The 19,052-nt window shown below is 41.9% G+C and overlaps 1 protein-coding gene across 2 annotated transcripts; it reads right to left on the bottom strand.

Annotated features, from left to right (window-relative positions):
• Nucleotides 1–240: 240 nt before the first annotated feature.
• On the bottom strand, nucleotides 241–7,789 carry LOC105928512. Of its 2 annotated transcripts, XM_036134409.1 has the most exons (7): nucleotides 7,526–7,789; nucleotides 6,000–6,076; nucleotides 5,058–5,404; nucleotides 4,889–4,964; nucleotides 4,498–4,576; nucleotides 2,996–3,179; nucleotides 241–2,900 (listed from the first exon to the last, which is right to left on the bottom strand). In XM_036134409.1, the coding sequence occupies exons 3-7, from the start codon at nucleotides 5,400–5,402 to the stop codon at nucleotides 2,295–2,297; spliced, it is 1,290 nt and encodes a 429-aa protein (XP_035990302.1). In that variant the 5' UTR covers nucleotides 5,403–5,404; nucleotides 6,000–6,076; nucleotides 7,526–7,789; the 3' UTR covers nucleotides 241–2,294. The 2 variants fall into 2 exon arrangements, with proteins under 2 accessions (XP_035990302.1, XP_012721256.2); XM_012865802.3 differs by lacking the exon at nucleotides 6,000–6,076 and having other exon boundaries at nucleotides 7,526–7,785.
• Between the last annotated feature and the right edge of the window lie 11,263 nt (nucleotides 7,790–19,052).

The raw sequence follows: 19,052 nt of genomic DNA, 5'->3' as shown, positions 1-19,052 counted from the left end.
CCAAATAAAAGCTCCCACTAGTCTATTTTGACCAAAAAAGGAGAAAAAGGCTCATATTTCACTTTGTCCTCCACTTTAAATGAAGAAATCAAATAAAGACTTGTTTTTACTTTACCTGATTCTAAGCCAATTACCAAAACATGCACACACCATGTCGGCTCGGGACGTAGGCAGTGAGGACAAACAGTAGAAATTAGGACCCCAGATCTGGACTCTATTGCTGTAGTTGTCCGTTATGCAGTTGGTTCTGATGCACTGGCGCGTCTTTAAAAAGTACAGACTAGACGTTTGGCTTTCCTTGATTGAATGTGTACGGTTTATCTGAAATGCAGACAATCAAAATGTACTGAAAGCACCAAGATCTTTTTCGAACACATTGGCGATAAAGGCACAGTAGTCCAATAGTCCAGTCGAAATGTTTCACCTGCCTCCTTTTTTCTCCTTATGATAGTAAAAAAAACAACAACACATGAAATGTCAGAAGCATCTGAAACAAACAAAAAAAAAAACAACAAACCAAACTGTGCCAGAGCACAGCAGGCGATAATCAGCTGCCCAATAAATAAATACAAAACAATAATAAATAGCTGCAGTGATGGAAATGTGAATAAATTAACAGTGGGACTAGAGTCATATGTCTGAGTGGTTGTAGTTTTTCTGTTTGTTTTCCACAGGCTGGTCATTAAAAAAGAAAAAAAAAAAAGAAAGTCTTTCTTGACCCTGATCGCCGGTCGGTTTGCAGACACCGGGCAGCGGCGTCTGATTCACAGCGAGACGGGTTGATGCTACGGCGTCGCTCCTTTTGGATGTGAAGCGCTCAAACGTTTTGGAATACATTCGCGGGTTGTTACATATTTGTTTTCCCACCACCTCCACGGACTCCAGCACACCACAAATACAGCATACTAATTAGTCAGATCCGTACTCCTCACGACGACAGCCAGAGGGTCTGCCTTTGCTCACGTCAGTAATTATTTGTCCTCTGTCCTATCTATGGTTAGCTGTACTATCAAATCAGGCTTCCTGTCATAACCCCAAAAAAAATCATCTCACTCTGGTGATTACTCTGTTAGAAATCATAGCGTTCTAAGAGCTCAATTTCAAATACTGACATCAGACTCCGTGTTTTTAGAGTTTCAAGTTCAAGTTGTGCGAAAACAGCCTTCTCTGAATATATTGATTGCTTTCATGCTAAGAAATTCTGTCGGTTGCTTAAAAAAAAAAAAAAAAAAAAAAAAACTCATTCCAGGCTCCATCAACCGTCGGCGTTCCTGAACTTTTTTCTTCTTTAATTATAACCCCTCGTAGTGCATATTTGGATCACTATTAAATCAAGAATACTATGTTTTTTTTTAATATATATAATTGAAACACATTATATCCCATTTTATTAAAAATACCCAGTTTAAAAGGATAGTTTGGATTTTTTTTAAAGTGAGCTTCTGTAGCAGCAGACAGCTCTCTTTGCATCTAGATTTAGTGTAAATTCAGGAGACTTTGACCCAGACATGTACGTATTAAAACTGCTCCAGTCTCAAAAAGCACCCCAGTGGTGCATGGAAGCACTGGGTCATATCAGACGCCCTTCGAAGAGTCCATTATCAGAAATTAATGGACTTACTTAATCATTTGCATTTGGTGGTTATTCACACAAAAGCGGACGATTACTTATACAGGAAACAGGAGGAGGCGATGCGGTGCCAATGACCTACCTTTATGAAACAAGTGTTCTTATCTAATAGAAAACTAAAGCGGAGTAAAAATAAACTTGTGTTCACTTAAAGCTCTGTGATACTTTTTTTTTTTTTTTAAATATCACGCAGTTATTCTGACAAGGAACACTTTACATGTTCTGTTCTCAGTTTGCGTTTCACAGGGGAAGACGGTTAGTACCTCCAAGCTCTGTTTGCTATGTAAACTATTATAGCCTTTTTTTTGTATAAATAACCACCCAATGCCTCGGTGACAACAGCTTAGCTGTTCATAGAGTAAAGCGGCATGATCGTTTTTTGAGACTGGGGTGGTTTAAAAACAGCACAGATCTGCTTTTGTCTGGCAACCATTAGCTTCTGCTCACAATGTTTCATCAGAACTTCACTTCAAAAACTTCCCTTTCCCTCCAACTTTACCCATAATTCCTCCTTTATATGCGTCGCCACTAACAGCTAGTCTCCTCATTTTTGAAATGCATACATAAACGCCGTTTTCTTTCCTATCTTTCTGCTGCAGCAGCCTCTCAACCTTAGGTGGGATAAGGAGAGCAGGGCCGCCGGCTCTTTCCACTTCTCAGCGTGTCAGGTCTCCACAGTGGAGGGGCACACCCGGGTCAGAGGCTTCAACGGGACGGGCGGGGGCTGGCTTTGACCTTGACATGTCCCAGAGGTCGCCGGCTCGCCTCGTTGTCCGGCAGCGACGAGCTGGCTTTGGCACTGCGTTGGCTTCTTCAGATTATCGGGGTTCCTGGAGGGCGTGGTGGACGAGATGGAGCTGTCTTGCATAGCCGGACTGCCCCTGCTGCCCGCTGGGAGAGCGGCGTCGCCGACGCCCTCCATTTTCGTGACCCCGTGCGAGAGACAAGCTTTTCGGGGGGACGGGATGGGAGCAACGTGCACCCACGTCAGCCTGGGCTCAGAGCCCCGGGCCGCTTGGTACTTAGCACGCTCATCCGGCTCCTCGCCCTCGCTGTCGTTTCCCTTCACGCCGCTGTTCGGCCGGCTGCTGCAGACCGCGGCTGGCAAACGCGGGTTTGCATCAGAGGCCAGCGAGGGGGAAGAGGTAGACTGATCCCTTTCATCTTGATTGTGCTTCTCCCTCCTCTCCTCTCCGCTGGTACGACGGCACTTGATCGGTACGGGGGAGGGCGTGGGGGAGTCTGTATCCGTCCAGCTGAGTCTGCGCTTCTGGAGAGTGAACAGGGGAGCAAGCAAATGAATATTAACTCTCAGGCTGATGCAGAGCGACTCAGAGCGGGCCGGAGGAGTGCGTGCATTCTCACCTTGACGGGAATATGCAGCTGATCCCGATGTTTGTGCGGCGGAGTGGCGCTGGAAGCGTCTTGGAGGGAGTGAGCGGGCGACGTGGCAACGCTGGAGGACGAAGACGCGGGCTGAGCGGCGATATGAGGGAACCAGAGCTTTAACATCGCCTCCACCTGAAGCAAAGTGTTCAGGTACTTCTCCCTAAAATGGAGAGAGGAAGGAAAGACATTAAGGAAACCGTCAGCGAGCGCTGAGCGTTTGCCGGTACTGCTGGCGGACGTTGTAATTTCACCTACCCCTAGGAGCGCTCAGTTAAACATGCAACAGGCAAAGAGACATGAAACTTTAGAACCACCGCGCAGCGCTCCTGAACTGTTTAATAATCATGCACGTCCTCAGATTGTGCAACAGGAGGCCTCCCGCTGTCAGATACGATACCTCGCACATAAATGCATTAACGTCCCTTAAAAATGACACATTTCGTCACATAACAACCAAAAATCTCAATGTTCTTGACTGGGATTTTATAAAATAAACCAACATAAGTCAGTGCATAGCTGTAAAGTTCAAGGAAATGGATAAACGGTTATTTATTTATTTTTTATCCTTAAAATCTGAAGAGTCATGCATTTGCATTCAGCCCCTCTAAATGTCTCTCTCTATTTGCTCATAAAGACCATGAAAGTTTTTTACTGCAAAAAGGGAACTGAAAGTAAGAAACTTTTTTTGAAATGTGTGTATTTTTCCTAGATTTGAGCAGCTAAATGAGACTATTTGCCAGTGGAATAAGATTTTTGCACTTAAAATAAGAACGATTCGTCTCCATCATCTTATTTCAAGTGCAGGATATCTAATTATCTTATTTTACAGGTAAAAAAAATACTCATTCCATTGGCAAATAGTCTTACTTAGCTGCTCAAATGAAGTAAAAATGTACTAATTTCAAGAAAATTTTACTTGCTTTGAGTTCCCTTTTTGCAGTGTTGACCATTGTTTTTTGCCATATAGCTCCAGCCCAGTCAGATGGGAAGGAAAACATCTTTGAACAGCACTTTTAAAGTCTTGCCACAGATTGTGAATTGGTTTAGGTCTGACTGGGTTGTTTCTGACAGACAGCTATGCTTTAATCTACAGTCCATCGTAGCTCTGGTTGCATGTTTAGAGTCATTTTCCCGCTGAAGGTGAACTTCTCACATCTTCTGCAGCCCCTAACAGGGTTTGTTGCTCTGTATTTAGCTCCATTCATCCTCCCCATCACCTCTGATAAGCATCCTGGTCCCAGCAGAAGAACATGTTGTCTACAGAAAGTAAAGTTTTGCTCTCATCTGAACAGATCGCCATCTCCCACAAGACTGTGGTGCATTTATGTCGATAAATCCGATAAAGCTCCTAGAAGATACATGGAAGTTTGTGGTGGTAAAGGGAGAAAGTGTGAAGGTTTTAAGGCGTGTGAACGCTTTTGAGAGGCTCTCTAGAAACACTGCGTGTCGACAAGGAGACGACGTGGAGGACTTCTTACCCACAGTCTGGTCTCTGCAGAACCCCGACAATCCTCTGGATGCGATCCATGGCGACGCTCTGCTGAAAACTGCTTAAACCTGCCGATCAAGCACAAAATCCGTCCGTTAGCATTAACACCAATTGATAACAGTGCCGCTTATGTCCGAGCCTCTGCCTCAGACACCACGGAGCGGCAATGTGAACGACGCAAGGCTCCCGTCTCGTTCTTGTTGCACTTTGAGCCGCGTCGGTACAGACATGAACCCCGTGCTAAACTCCCCCCAGTTCAACGGAAAAGGCCTCACAGCCCGGCCCTCACAGGTCGGCCCTCACAGGTCGGCCCTCACAGCCCGGCCCTCACAGCCCGGCCCTCACAGGCTCGGAGGAGGCAGTAACCTAGGAATGCTTACCTTGGTCAAATCGACCGCTCTTCAGGCCATTCAGCAACTCGAGGAGCGGCCTGACGAAGCCCTGCAGCTCAGCGCACTGACAGAGAGCAAGACAAGAGGAGATAGATTACGCTCTTAGGTCTCCGCTCGACAAACACCGTGATGTCACCCCGGCCGCTCTTCTCCTTACTTTCTGAGCAAATAGCAGATCTCCCTGGGATTTGGGCCTCTGGCCAGCAGGATCCGCGTCCGCCGGGCCAAACTTTGCCCCTCTGCCGTCATTTTGCGACCTGTACGCCTCCTCCTCCTCCTCCTCCTTCCCCGGGAAGCCGCCGTACGGCCACTGGGACCTGGGGCCCCTGGGTTTCGGGGCCTTTTTGGACGCGTCTTCGCCGATGGCGACGGAGGACGAGCTGTCCATCGAAAAGACGTCGGCGTCGTCCTCCGTCTGCTCCGAGTCGCTGAGCACAAGGCTGTCGCTGGAGCTCAGGGAGTCGAAGGAGGGCTGGGTGGATGTGCTTCCTTGAGACTGCATCGCTTTGGGGGGAGACAGGGGAAGAGGTGTTTGGGTTATTACCAGGTAGATTTAGCTTTAAGGAGATGGAAAAAAAAAAAACAACAATAAACGACAAGCTTTGTGGATGCAGAGCAAATCAATAAGGCGTTCATGCTTTCTGGTTCGGCAAGGCTCCACTTTCTCCTCCTAAATCTACGACTCCCACAACTCAAAATGGTGGGCATACCAGTGTCCTAGTTTAACATGGTGCAGAGAGGGGCTGGGGGTATATGCAGGAGGCACACAATGGTGGTACATGTCTGGCTCCCATTGAGGAGACTGGAGGAGAGTAGGAAATGTGAGTGGGGGGTGGGCAGGCGGAGCGGTGAAATCAGAATAGGCACACTCCCACTCCACCACAGCCTCCGGTTGCTCTGTGAGGCCCCTCCTCTCGTCGGTCTCGTGCTTTCTCTCTGCTCCACACACACACACCCACCCCTCCCTCCCCAGTAGGATTAGACACACACACACACACACACAAACCACCTTCTTTCCTCTCTGGCTGCGTTTCTGCGTGCCGTGCTGCTCTCATCCCATCCTATTCATTATGCACACAGCCTCTATGCTTCCGCTCACATTTTTTCCCCTTCTCCCTGGTCGTTTACGCGCCCTTCCCTCGCCGTCTGCCGCGATCCGCAACTGTCCACCGGTGTCTGGTCCCACCAGCACATATGGGGACGTTGGAATGTGCTCAGATGACAAACACCCCCAGCTCTTATCAGAGAAACTGATGTAGAGGTTCCCCGCCCCCCCATCACACACACAAACACACACAAACAAGGGCTCGGAGAGGAATGAGACACACACAGTTCTGCATATTTAAATTTATGAAGACATTTTTTGCAACAAATTTGGCATTTTTAGATCAATATGAACCGTTTTGGTTTAAATGTCAAACAAATTATTTAAATAATGCATGGTTTGGCTGTGCCTTCCCTTGATTTGACTAAGCAGAGTGAGCCCAAGGCAAACTACTCGGGCCCTCAGACCCAAGTAGTTTGCCTCACAGACTACTTATTACGAAGGAGCCTACTTTTAAATGTCCTTCTGATTCATGAACTATACAGCATTTGCAAATGTAATTCATTTAGGATCTACGGCAACGGTCAAAAGAACTGCAATCTTACAGAAATGCAATTAGTTTGATAGCTGCGTTAACAGTCAGCATAGACAAATTAATCATATTGAATTTTTTTTTTAAGCAAATCCATACAAGTTCGTACAAGATGTTTACATTTATCATGGTGAGGATTTAAAAGAACTAACAAAGCAGTAAACGTATAGAGAATGTCATGTGGATTTACAAAGAGCAAATGATAAATACTGCAAAGAAGCCGAATAAAGTATTAATTGTAGCTGTACAGCGGAGAAATACAGAAGAAAAGATTCAGTTTGATAGCAATGTTAACAGTCACATAGGTTTATGAACAGCAATATATATATATATATATATATATATATATATATATAAATAAATAAATTACAAGTCCTGACAAAGCTATTACTTGTACTGGCACAGAAAAATATTCATAGCTTGATGGCCATTTTAGCAATCATAATATCTGAATAATAATGTTACCAGATTAATTTATTTTGCTGTTCTCTGTGCTTTGGTGACGTTTATTTGCGCACTGAAACTGCCAACTAATCACTAACGACGGCTTAGCTATTCCCCTGTTTCCAAATGTTGTTTATAATATGCATTTAATAGACCAAACCGATTTAAAATCAACGATCTTCTATGAGCTCCAGACCAAACTGCCTGTGCGGGGTGGATGGAGATGCGGCGGGATGGTGCATGCGGGCTCAGGTAAAGAGACAGGTGATGGCCGCCCGTCTATGCGTGTGTTTGTGTGTGCGATCACGCCCACTTCAATATACTAACACACACACTGTGCGATTTTATTACAAAAGTTGGGTTGTTTTTGCAACCTATAGCAGGCATTTGAGAAGACTAGCTCCAGAGGCTGGTGCTCGGGGTGGGAAAAGTCATTGTTTTAAGAGCACAAACAGGATAAAGCTGGGCAGGAAATTCCGTTAGGCTAGTCTACCAACTTCAGGAAACGCCAACAACAGATGATGAAAAGCGGGTAAATACTCACCGCAAGTAACGAGAGATAATGATGAGAGCCTTCGTGAAGAAGAAGAAGAAGAAAAAATCAACCCTTAAAATATTGTCTCTGCTTCGGTAGATCCGTCAGTACACGGTCCGTGGCTGGAGCAGCATCAGCGAGTCCATCCTTTGCGCACACACCCACACACACACACACCGCCCGGCCACTCATCGATCTCTGTCTCGGCTAGCTGCTTCTCTTGGCAGTTTACGAGCGTCAACGTGTGCGTAGATCCACGTGCCTGCGCCATGCCCGCTTCCTATTGGCTCGCGTCCCCGATCGGAGGCGCCCGCCATTGGCCGAGCCGTTCAGCCAGTGAGTGGTTCACCGGCGGCTGATTGGACGGAGGTTTCTGACCCTTATCGGGGACACGCCCCACTCGTGTCCCCGGTGTGTTTGGTGTCTGAGCGCCGCTGCTGCCGCTCTACTACAGCAGGCGGTTGTAAACACGCAGCGCCGGAGCCAGAGGAGCGCAGTGTGGCCTGGAAGGACTCCGCCCATCGTAGCAGAAAGACAGAAACACAGGCACATTGGGAAAAACAAGAGGCCTTACGCAATGCAAGACTCGTATATCATCGGTATAATTTACGAATATATATATATATATATATATATATATATATATATTTCTAAACCCCATCCAGTCTAGACAACTTTAGAATTCAAGGATTTCCCATGCCTGCATGTGTTTGGAAAAGTACTTATATTTCTAGACTTCCAATTCTTGAAGGTTGCATCCATCCATCCTTCCCTCAGCCTTTACAGCATGTGGTTTTGCAACTGCATAAGTATCTGCCATAAACATAACGTGATCTGTTTATATGTTTAACGAGTAGCCGAAAGAGGACGGGAAAATTTAGGTTTATAAAATAATTTATTTTTGACGTGGAAAAAACGTGCTAGAATCCTAAACATCTTCGTTTGTTAACATAAGCGTTTACGCCAAAACAAGTGCTCCGTAAGAATAAAAATCTCAAGCTGGCACAGGTCTCTTGAACAGATTGAGCCTCACATCAATACTTAAACATTGTAATTATAGTCATGTGGCAAGAAGAAGAAGAAGAGAGCCGCAATCCGTCTCTAGGCAACTTCAATAACACCCTTGTTTGATTTCAGGCAGGATTCAGTGTGTGCAGCCTCTCCGTGCATACTGAAAAACCCTACTCTTTGACACGACTTAAAAAATTTTCACTGCCATTGTGAACACATGCCCATTGTGTGTTTGATTCTGATGGGTTTTACACTTGTTACCATAGATTTTTCTTTGAACAGACCAGAATGTTGCATGTATGACTGTTTCTAATTTAACTGCCCATCACCGCTGCTGTTTTTTCCTCTCTTTTTTTTTACAAGTTGTTTTTACTTACCCTCTACGTTTTTTTTTTTTTTATAATGAAATGCCCCCCCACCTTATTTTAATTTGTGAACCTGAATCTATGTTGTTGCTCCTGGTATCCATAGGATTACACATATCACTCTTCAAGGTTATCCATGAGCAGCCACAGTAGTCTCCTCCCCCTCGCTTTTAACTCACAACAGGGTGAACTTGGTGACCACCTCTCTATACAGGCATTGTGGTAGGATGTATAGGCAGCTCACACACATGCATACCAGCACACTTCCTCTCTTTTGATTTTCTAAACGCATATGTAGTTTCTCAACTCATAATCCTTAAATAACGCATCAGTAATTTTCCAGGATTTTAACAGTGTTTTCCTACGTGCTGGTCCTCATGTTGCAGTCGGAGGAATAGGAGCCCATCCCTCCCCCACTATACATACGACTTACACATGAACTCACCGACCCCCCCTCCCTCCCCCCTGCTATGTATGCTATACATAGTAGGGCGTATCCTTGTTTGCTTTGCTATATGTTTTGGTTAAATTCCATCTATGTGCACAGCCCGGCCCGCCTCCTGTGATCATGAAAGCACAACATAGGTTAACCTTTGGCTGCAGGAACCAAAAGAAGGGGATCTTTAGTTGAACGTATGGAAGAGGCACCGGGTTCGGACAGCTCAGCTTACCATCCCCCTCCTCCTGCTGTCAGAATCCCCCTGCAATACATGAACCGACTGAACCTACTTTGAGTTTATGCTTGCTAAAGACCACCCCCATCATTTCTATCCTTCCACTTCCCTTCCAACTAATTCCCCAACCCCCACTTGTTTTGGTATTTTTTTTTTTCCTGTCTCGTTCTCTCTCTGTTATTCTCTCCTCTCTTATCATCCCTCCTATTGACAAGCATGAAAGTCCAACAAGGGTGGTTGTGTCAAGCCTAAACATATGGATGAAGCATTTGTCTGCAAGTGGGATGAAAGTAAAGCGTATTACAGTATATGCTACTGGGTGCTAATGTATGAATTAGGGTCACCTCAGTCAGATGAATAAATGGGGGAAAAAAAACACCTGTTTCAATTATTTAAATCATATGTGGTCCCCACATAACAAGGTTGTTTAATCTAAACGTTAACGTATCAGTACTTTACCAGGAAGACAGCTCCCTTTATGACTTCTTCACACTGACAGGAACTAAGAGCTTGGGTATCGGAGGAATGTGGAAGGTCAAAAGCATTTGCACGTGTGCATAAGAGCAGAGAGCAACAGAAATCTTGTGTTTTTCTAGGAAGAAGCAAGCACCACATAATGACTAAACTGTAAACTAGGTCCTCTCTTTGCCCTCACCGCTCTTTTCTCTTTCTCAGTGATTCAGAGGCAAGCATGTCACATTTTAAGACTGCATGGAAAAAAAACCCCACTCACTATAGCTTTATTTCCCCCGCTGTGCACCTGCACATCAGTTTTTTTCTTCTTGATCTTCTTTTCAAACCTGAGGAAAGTTGTGTCAAAATATTCAATGTTGTCAGTATAATTTCTCAGAAAGTAGTAGTAGTAATAGCATGCTTCTCGTTCTGGTTTTATTTGCAATTGCATTTCCCTGGTTATAGAGAAGAAAAAAAAGCATTCATTGTGGTTTGTTTTTAAAATTAAAGCTCAGTTTGTTTTGAACTCCTAATTGATATCCTGTGTTTTGTATCTCAAGAACATATTTGCTTTGTTCCCCACAAGGGATCATGCTGTTAAAATTGGGTGTGCTTTGGTTCTTTATTGTAGGGCTCCTGTCTTTTACGTTATTTGTTTTTTTTTTTTTCAACAGATATTTTACTCTGTGTCTGTTTAGGTTTTAGTTATGGTTCTGGTTTCCTCACGTTTACTTGGTTTTCCCCTGTATCTTCCTGTATTGTTGTTTTCTCCTTAGCCCTTTAACATTGCTTCTCTGCAAGGCCCAGTACACATGTAGCAGGGTCTTTATAAAAACATCTCCTCCATATCATAAAAAATAAATAAAATATATATCGTACACATGGGATCATTTTCAAAAAAGTTTTCATTCACATGAACCCACACAAATATTCCACTGAGCATTTTTTTTAAACATGCCAAGCAGGGGCAGTGAATTGCAAAGCTAAAACCCATGTCATCCAATCAGAATCTTTCAAGACAACCTTGTGGTCCCTCCGTATCGGGAGGGTACAAAACTGTTCTCTCTTCTTTGTTTCTCAACGTATTAGCGCAGTTGGACTTGTGAAAAGGAATGAGCAAAAAAAGTCTGAACCAACATAAAACCAACATGTCTCTGACACCATTTATTTTTCCTTCACTGCACGGCCAAGTCAATATCAATGGCCGCAAATGTGACGTCAGCAGCACGTTATTTTTAGCAGACTGTGACCCTAAAACACTGTTTTGCAACGGACGTACTCAAACACAAAAACAGGGTTTTCCCATTAATCTCCATGTTGTCCAGTGTTTTCAGAAATAACTTAATGTAGAACTGAGGGTATTTATTTTTTTGTGTGGCAGAAAGGTCAAAACGCATTAAAAATGTATACATTTTCTCAGATGGCCGGCTACGAGTGAGCAAAGCCTGAGTTGCATTTTTCACCCTGTTGATTAAATTCCTCTGATCCTGGGTTCAGCTTAACCCCACCATCCATTACAAGCCATTATGGCCCGTTCCTTGGTGGATCGTTCATTGTGTATTCATAATTTCTGTCTCTCCCAAGACTTTATAACCTGGCCAGCCAGATTGATAATGTGTAGCACAATACGTTCTGTACATAATCAATCTGGGTCTGGTCCCATCGAATCCGTTCAGGAACCGGAGTAGCATTCAGTAGAACTTTCCAAGCTGATTGGGTGAAGTGACACCTAGTGTGCGCCTACCAAAGGTTGGTTTTAGCCAATCACGGTGTGAAATGAAAATGTTGCAAGCAGCAGGTGCCATTAGAAACCATAACAGGTTAAGCTGGTCGAGGCGTGCTTATTTGGATAGTGACAATTGTGGATTTTGACAAGATAGACGTGATAGCAGCAGCTACGTGTGCACCCCCCTGCACTGCCATGTTTATTTTGGCTCAGCTGGTATGTCCCAACTTAAACCATAATACTGCAACGCTATTGGCTAAACCCGTTTTGGTTCGGTCTTGAAGGGTTAAGGTGGAATCGGAATAAGATGGATTCACAAATACCGCGGAAATTCATCTTGCAGGCAAGGTTAAAGACTTTAGACTTTACTTTATTAGGTCCTTTTAGGGTAACTTGTTTACAACAAATAGTAGTAGCTACCATCACACCAGCAATTACACAGACAACTGACAAAACAAGAAGATTAGAGCCGATTTTGTAACCTTAAAAAATATACCTCAGTCCTTTTCCCTGACATTTCAAGTTGTCTGTGAGCTCTGGACTTTTTATTTATTAAACACAGCATCATTCAACTTTTGGCTGGCTTACTCTTACCTGCATATGGGTCCAATACTGGCAGAAAGAGTAGCAATGTATAGCTTATACCAAACTACAAAGATGATTCCTTGTGGCTTTCTCTCAATGGTGGCTATGAAGATTAGAGGAGCACACGGCTGGTAGTTCCACTATAATATGTGCCGCTGCCTTTCTTGGCCAGGTCACGCTTGGGACAGAGGTATCAATTTCAACGGATCTTTTGTCTAGTTAAATAAAGGTTTCATAGAAAAAGAACACAGTCCTATCTCCTGCTTATCCCACCTGAGTAGTGGACATCTCGAGGTCTTCCATATGTCTCTTGGCTACCCCTCTCGCTAATAGTTTCCTTGCCCTGCCCTGTTAGTCTAGAATGGACAGCCATGTCTTGGTAAGTTTGCAGCTGTCTTTCCTATTTGGATGTTGAAGAGAGCTCTGTGAGATGTTAAAAAGCTTTGGGTATTATTTTATCAACCATCCCAATTTTAGACTTCTCTACATCTTCATCCCTGACCTTTTTGGTGTCCTCCTCGGTGTATCGTGTTCCTTCCACTTCACAGTAATTCAATACTAGGACAAAATATGGCAATGTTCAAGGGATCTGAATGCTTTTGCAAGGCACTGTATGCCACTAACTTATTCTATATTGCAGGCAAATCTAAAACTTACAAAAGTTTTAGCTTTGCACGTCAAGAGTAAAACCGCCGGCTAATGTAAAATGAAACCTTTCCCAAAATAGATAATTACTGATAATATAGTGAATTCCTTTATTTAAATTAAGAAAAATAAAAAAAACTCAAAACATTCCGTGGATGTATTATTTTAGAAAAATTTACGGTTTTAAAGAAAAAAGTTGTAGTTTTAAGCTTTAACTAAGACATTCAAAACAGGTAAAATAGAATAACGGTCAACATTATTGGTGGTGTATAAGGCTAGAGCACAGGGAAGTGTATTGAGAAGAAAGCGAGAAGAGGTCTGACTAAGTTGCAGTGGTAGGTTATTCCACATTTTCCCAAGTGAAAAGGCACAGTCCCCCACAAGCTTATGCTTAATCTTTGGAGCTTTAAGGAACGACTGATCCGCTGACCTGAGCGAAGGGGAGGTGTGTATGGGTGGAGCAACTCAAAAGGTGGAATGGGGCAAGAGCACGGAGAGCTTTAAAAAACAGAAGGATTTTAAAACGTTTCCTAAAATGTAGCAGCCAGTAAAGAGAAGCTTGAATGGAGATAATGGGCTCATATTGGGCAAGTTAAAAGACATGTTGCTGCACGTTGTACCCCCTGGAGCTGACCAATAGGAGAACCACTAACCCCTACGTTACAATTTCAAAGCGGGACAGAGAAGGACAGAGCTCTGTGAGCAACTGGCTTCTTTCGAAATTACCTTTTGTGGCTTACCGTCCTTGTGGGGTGTGTCAGTGACTGTCTTCTGGACTGTCGTGTCAGCAGTCTTCCCCATGGTTTTGAAGCCTACTAACCCCGAGGACCAATAGTGGCTCAGAAAACCTTTGATGTTGTTTTGAGTTAATTAGCTGATTAGGATGCAACAACATTGATTTTCCAATATTAAATTGTTTTGTTTTTTTTTTAACTGATAATTTAATTGTTTTTACCGATATTTAAATTTTCTGAGACATTTCATTATCTGTAAGCCACATTCCTCAAAATTACAAAACAATTGTGTCTGAAGATAAGATAAGATAAGATAAGATAAGATAAGATAGGCTTTACTGATCTCACGTTCGAGAAATTCACATGTCCCATCGGCTCAATGGTCAATCAATAGTCAGAAGAAGGTGCCAAAAGTAGGAAAAGGTGCATCAGTTATATACAGCGTATCTTCATATATACAGTGGATCAAATAGAAAATGAGAAAAAAATAAGAATAAAAATACAAAAGAAATCGGAGTAGGCAGATGATGTCATATGTACATTCACGGTTTTATATATATATATATATATATATATATATATATATATATATATATATATATATATATATATATATATAGAGAGAGAGAGAGAGAGAGAGAGAGAGAGAAGAGAGATTATTGCACATTAGTTATTGCACATTAGTTATTACAGTTATGGTTACAGTTGTAGTTACAGTTATAGTGCAGCATTGTATAATCTGGTAGCAGCAGGAATGTATGAAATTTCATTCCTGCTGAAATGCTTGCAACATTTCATTCTATGTGTAATGAATCCAAGTTTAACTTTCCGAAAACAATGACAAAAAATATGGAACCCTTTCACGATATTCTAAATTTTATGAGCTCTACATCTGCAGGCAGAGGCGGTGCAGCGCTGGGAAGCAGCAGATATTTTCACTTGAAGGAGACGCTCTGCTGCTGGATTTATGAATGGACCTAAGGGACACGCCCCCTGCCGAGATACAACCAACTGCACGTGCGCAGGTTTTAACCACGCCCCGCGATGGAACGCTCAATAACCAATGGGAAGTCGACAAAGGCTGCCCCTGTTGCGTAATTTGTCGGAGGCGCATCACGTTTATGAGGACCCCTGCACGGTGTCTGTTTTACCGTATTTGTTTTTAAGTTTATCTTTGACTCCTCAGTGGGAAGTCATCCTCATTAGATCTTGGCTGGATCGCTCCTAACCTTTAATGGAAAATGTACCCAGAGAGCCAAATTATCTATTTCCCCCTTTTGTACAAGTTAATTACTATTAATTAAATTAAATGGCATCTTACGTTAGTTTTAATTGACCGTGATTCATCATCTTCCATAGGAACAACAGGGTTTTACGCTAACTGCTGTTTGTCCAGGATATTGGATTACCTCAACATATATGATTAGATTTATGACATCCTCTGTCAGTCTTTATATCACATGTAAATGTCTCCTCCTAGTGTTCACATTTAATAAGCACTTCAAAGAAGATTTTACCACAATTTTATTTGAAGTAATTCAGCAACAGCCGTGACTTTAAAACTAAATGTTTTCAAGTCACGTGTTTATTTTTGTGTTTCATTCGTCTCATTTTGTTTCTATAAATGATCTAATAATGCTGTTAGTGTTAGTTTGTATATGGTATGGTTTGTTTGCACCTTGCACACTGATGTGTTGTTTCTCATCTTGGTCAGGACTTCCTTGTAAAAAAAGATTAACAACCTTAAGGGATTTATTTCCTGGAAAGGTTTAAAATAAATTAAAAATGAATAATTAAAAAAAAAAAAACATAAAAAGTGCATTCACAAAGCAGCTCACTCACACACACTTCCTTTGCATTTAAAACATCCTTGTTTTAAATACAAAGTGAGGACCTTGCCTCGACTTCTGTTCATTTTCACCTCTTTCAATGGCCTAACCCAACCTTCAGTATAACCATAATCTAAATGATACCTTAGTCCTAAACCTAACCCATAGCCCAAAATAAAAGGTCCTCACTTTACATCAAAGTCCTCACTTTTTTAGTAAAATTAGCAAAACATTTTCTCACTCAGCTGAAAGTACAAGGACACCCATAAGATTTTCTCATAGAGTGATGCAACATTGTTTAATTCTGACAAAGGATGTTTAAGTTTAAAGCTCCTTTGAAAATACATGATGCCATGCACTCCTGAGTGACCGGAGCCTGGCGTGGCCCCTGGTTCCTGGGGCTCTGTGCTCCATGGGCGTGCTGGTTTTTCTCATGTTCTGGGGTCCCCTCTCCTCCCTTCTGGTCCATGGAGGAGGAACGGGTGTGGCCCTCTGCCCCCATCACTGAGCACAATTCATGTAAGGGCTACACCACACATTTTGTATGATCACATATACATTTTTGCACTCACAATAAATAAGCTGTGTTGCCCTGTAGTTCTCTCCGTCAGTATCGTTTTTTTTTCCATATCCTTGTGGCTGGTGTTGTTGCCATTGGTGCTTTTTGTTTTGGTTTGTTGTCCCTCTTCGCAGGTGTTTGTGGTTGTCTTTCTCCGGGATTTTCCCATGGTGGCCTGTTACGACCCCTTGTGGCAAGGTTGGGCATTGGCCTTTCTTGCAACTTGGTAAGGCCCTCAGCTTTTTTTTTTTAAACCCTGGGTGACAACTAATCCATCTCTGCTCTCCTCCACAGCTATGCTGCAGCCATCGGCAATGCTTCCACATATGTTCTCCACTCGTGCACATCATACACCACTGATTTCACTGACTTCCTCACTTCATCTCGACAGTATTAGTTTGAATCGTGGTATGAGTTGATTAAATCTTTATTTCAAAATTCTACATGGTGTGTCGCCCTTTTTGTTATGGCCTTTGAACTAGGTCATAATGTGGTCGTAGCAGGGTTTATTTATTTGTAGCAGCTGATCGTTGGGTTTAATAATTTTTGTCTACGTTTTCTTTAGTGCCTCTTTCCTGTCCCTTATTCTCGTACTTTGTCCTTGTTAGTCCACCGCCCTCTTTCTTTGTCACGTTTGTCATCAGTTTGTACATAACTGAAAAGCAATAAAATAACTCACTAAGGGCTGGGCATCAAGCAAATATGTTTGGCGTAACCATACAGCCACCAGAGCACCGTTCTGCTTGCTATGAAACTTGACATGACAAGGGGGGAAAAAAGAAGAAAAAAAATTAAGGATTTGAACAGAGTAGGATATAGTTATTCCAACATGTACTTACTTGTTTATATATGTACATTCATGTACTCACATATGTGCTTTAACTTTAAAACTTGAGAGCCTCCCTAATGAAAACAGGTTACTTCAATTAAATTAAACATAATAGGAATATTGTACTTGTATAGTTTTTGATATGTTAATCTATTTCTTGCACAGTTCTATATATTGTTTTTTCCTTTTTGTTTTATTTCTGGAATCCTTGTTTTTAATTAGTATATCATAATGTATTCAAACACTTTGACAGACCACTGAGAATGACATGATTATCCCCTTCTATTGTATGACACCAAAATTAACAAATATTATTTTCAGTTTCCACATTATTATTAGCTCTCATTTTGCCACCTTAGAATTTGTTTTATTTTAATACTGGCCATTTATTTACAATTTTAATATTTTATAACACTAATGAGCGGAAAATGTACTTGAGTTGTTATATAAACCCTACAGCCATATATGCACTGGCGGTGCTATGACAACAGTTTCAATAGTAAACTAAAATATTTAAAAACCTACACTATTGTTTTAATGTAGAAACATATAAAAATCAGAAATGAAATTAAGGCCAGCAAACCAACTGCATGCAGTGTTGAAAGTTGACGTCTGGGGCAGAGCTGTAGGAGGTTACTGGACTCGAGGTTCAATTTGAATAGCGCGCCACCTGGTGGCTCAAATGTGTATAAGCGCAGATTGAAACGAGAGCATCTTCCAAGTCCCCAAATTTCTTAATTGGAAATAGGTCTGGGCCATTCAAACACACAAATATCCTTAATTTAACCCATTCCATCGGGGGTCATTTAGGGTAAATTCTTTGCTGGAAGGTGAACCTCTGCCCCTGTCAATATTTTGTAGCTTCTGGTAGGTTTGCTTCCAGGATTTTCCTGCATTTAGTTCCAACCATTTTCCCCTTCACCCCACCAACATGATGCTGGAACCACCAGGTTTTATCATGGGGATGATGTGTGCTGTGCAGTGTTAGTTTTCTGAAACGAGTGGCATTAGGTCGAAATTTTTATTTTGCCCTCACAGTTGGGAGCAAACTGCAGATGGGACTTCTTGCACTTTTCTTTTAACTATAACATTTTCCTTCCCACTTTTCCGCACAGACAAATATTGTAGTGGATGTCCTGGATTTGTAATTGTATGCTTTTCATATTTATATAATGGATTGAAGAGTTCAGATATCAACATTTTGTTTAATAAGTTAATCCAGTTTTAAACTTCGCCACTGCTTTCCCCCATCACTGACCTGTCTGGAGTGTTTATCTTCTCGATGCCATTTTGTTCACTATGAGATCTTCACTGGCCAGCTTTAATACTGTGATTAAATCACAGTGAAAGGTTAGCCTATTTACTGATTAGGGGATCATTGAAGGTAACAGGTTTGAATTTTATTTAGGCATATAAGATGAAATGGGGCAGAATACGAATTAGCAACCAAATTCAATAAATGTCTTCAAAAAGAAATTATAATTCAAAATCATTTATTATTTTTCCTCCCCCTTACAATCATACAGAAAATCAACCTAAAGTAACATTTGCGTTTCATCTTGGAGGACAGATATTTCATTTCATTAACTTTTGTTTTAGTTATGTATATTTTGATGCTTATTGTTTTGTTGTTGATGGTTTGTAATTTATTTATTTTTTTGTAAAAAAAAAAAATAAAAAGTACCCTTGCGCAGTCACAGGACACTGCCATTTTTACAATCAGTGCTGGACGTACACACCAGAAATTCAAAGAAATTGCAGCAAGTCGGTCCAGAAATGTTTATTGTTTGGATATGTGTTATCGACTGACTAATGTTTTTTTATGACTTGAATTTAATAAATAAAACAAAGTCTCTCCCAAAATATTTGATAGTTGATCCCAATCATTGATAGTCAAATCCAACTGGAAGTCGGTCCTAACAGAGATTTAGTCGTGTTAACTTCACTGACCTTAGGTTTAAGTCTCTCATCGTCCAACGTTAGGGCTAGCTCTCAGGGGAGGGGATAAACTGCAGATATTAAATTGGGGTTTAGATATTATTATTATTATTATTATTATTATTATTATTATTATTATTTTTATAATTATTATTATTATTACGATAATTTTTCTTGGCACTAGTGGC

The sequence above is a fragment of the Fundulus heteroclitus genome, chromosome 3 (genome assembly GCF_011125445.2).
Source record: "Fundulus heteroclitus isolate FHET01 chromosome 3, MU-UCD_Fhet_4.1, whole genome shotgun sequence".
NCBI classification, from domain to species: domain Eukaryota; kingdom Metazoa; phylum Chordata; class Actinopteri; order Cyprinodontiformes; family Fundulidae; genus Fundulus; species Fundulus heteroclitus.
Note: the sequence above shows the minus strand (reverse complement) of the source record. Positions and strands in the feature narration are given on the sequence as shown.

Bases quoted from the DNA above. Each gene is read 5' to 3' on its own strand.
- LOC105928512 (XM_036134409.1), bottom strand. From the start codon at position 5,402: ATGCAGTCTCAAGGAAGCACATCCACCCAGCCCTCCTTCGACTCCCTG. The intron at 3,180-4,497 runs GTAAGAAGTCCT...TCTCCATTTTAG, and splicing joins CTGCAGAGACCAGACTGTGG to GGAGAAGTACCTGAACACTT. The intron at 2,901-2,995 runs GTGAGAATGCAC...TTCACTCTCCAG, and splicing joins AGCTGCATATTCCCGTCAAG to AAGCGCAGACTCAGCTGGAC.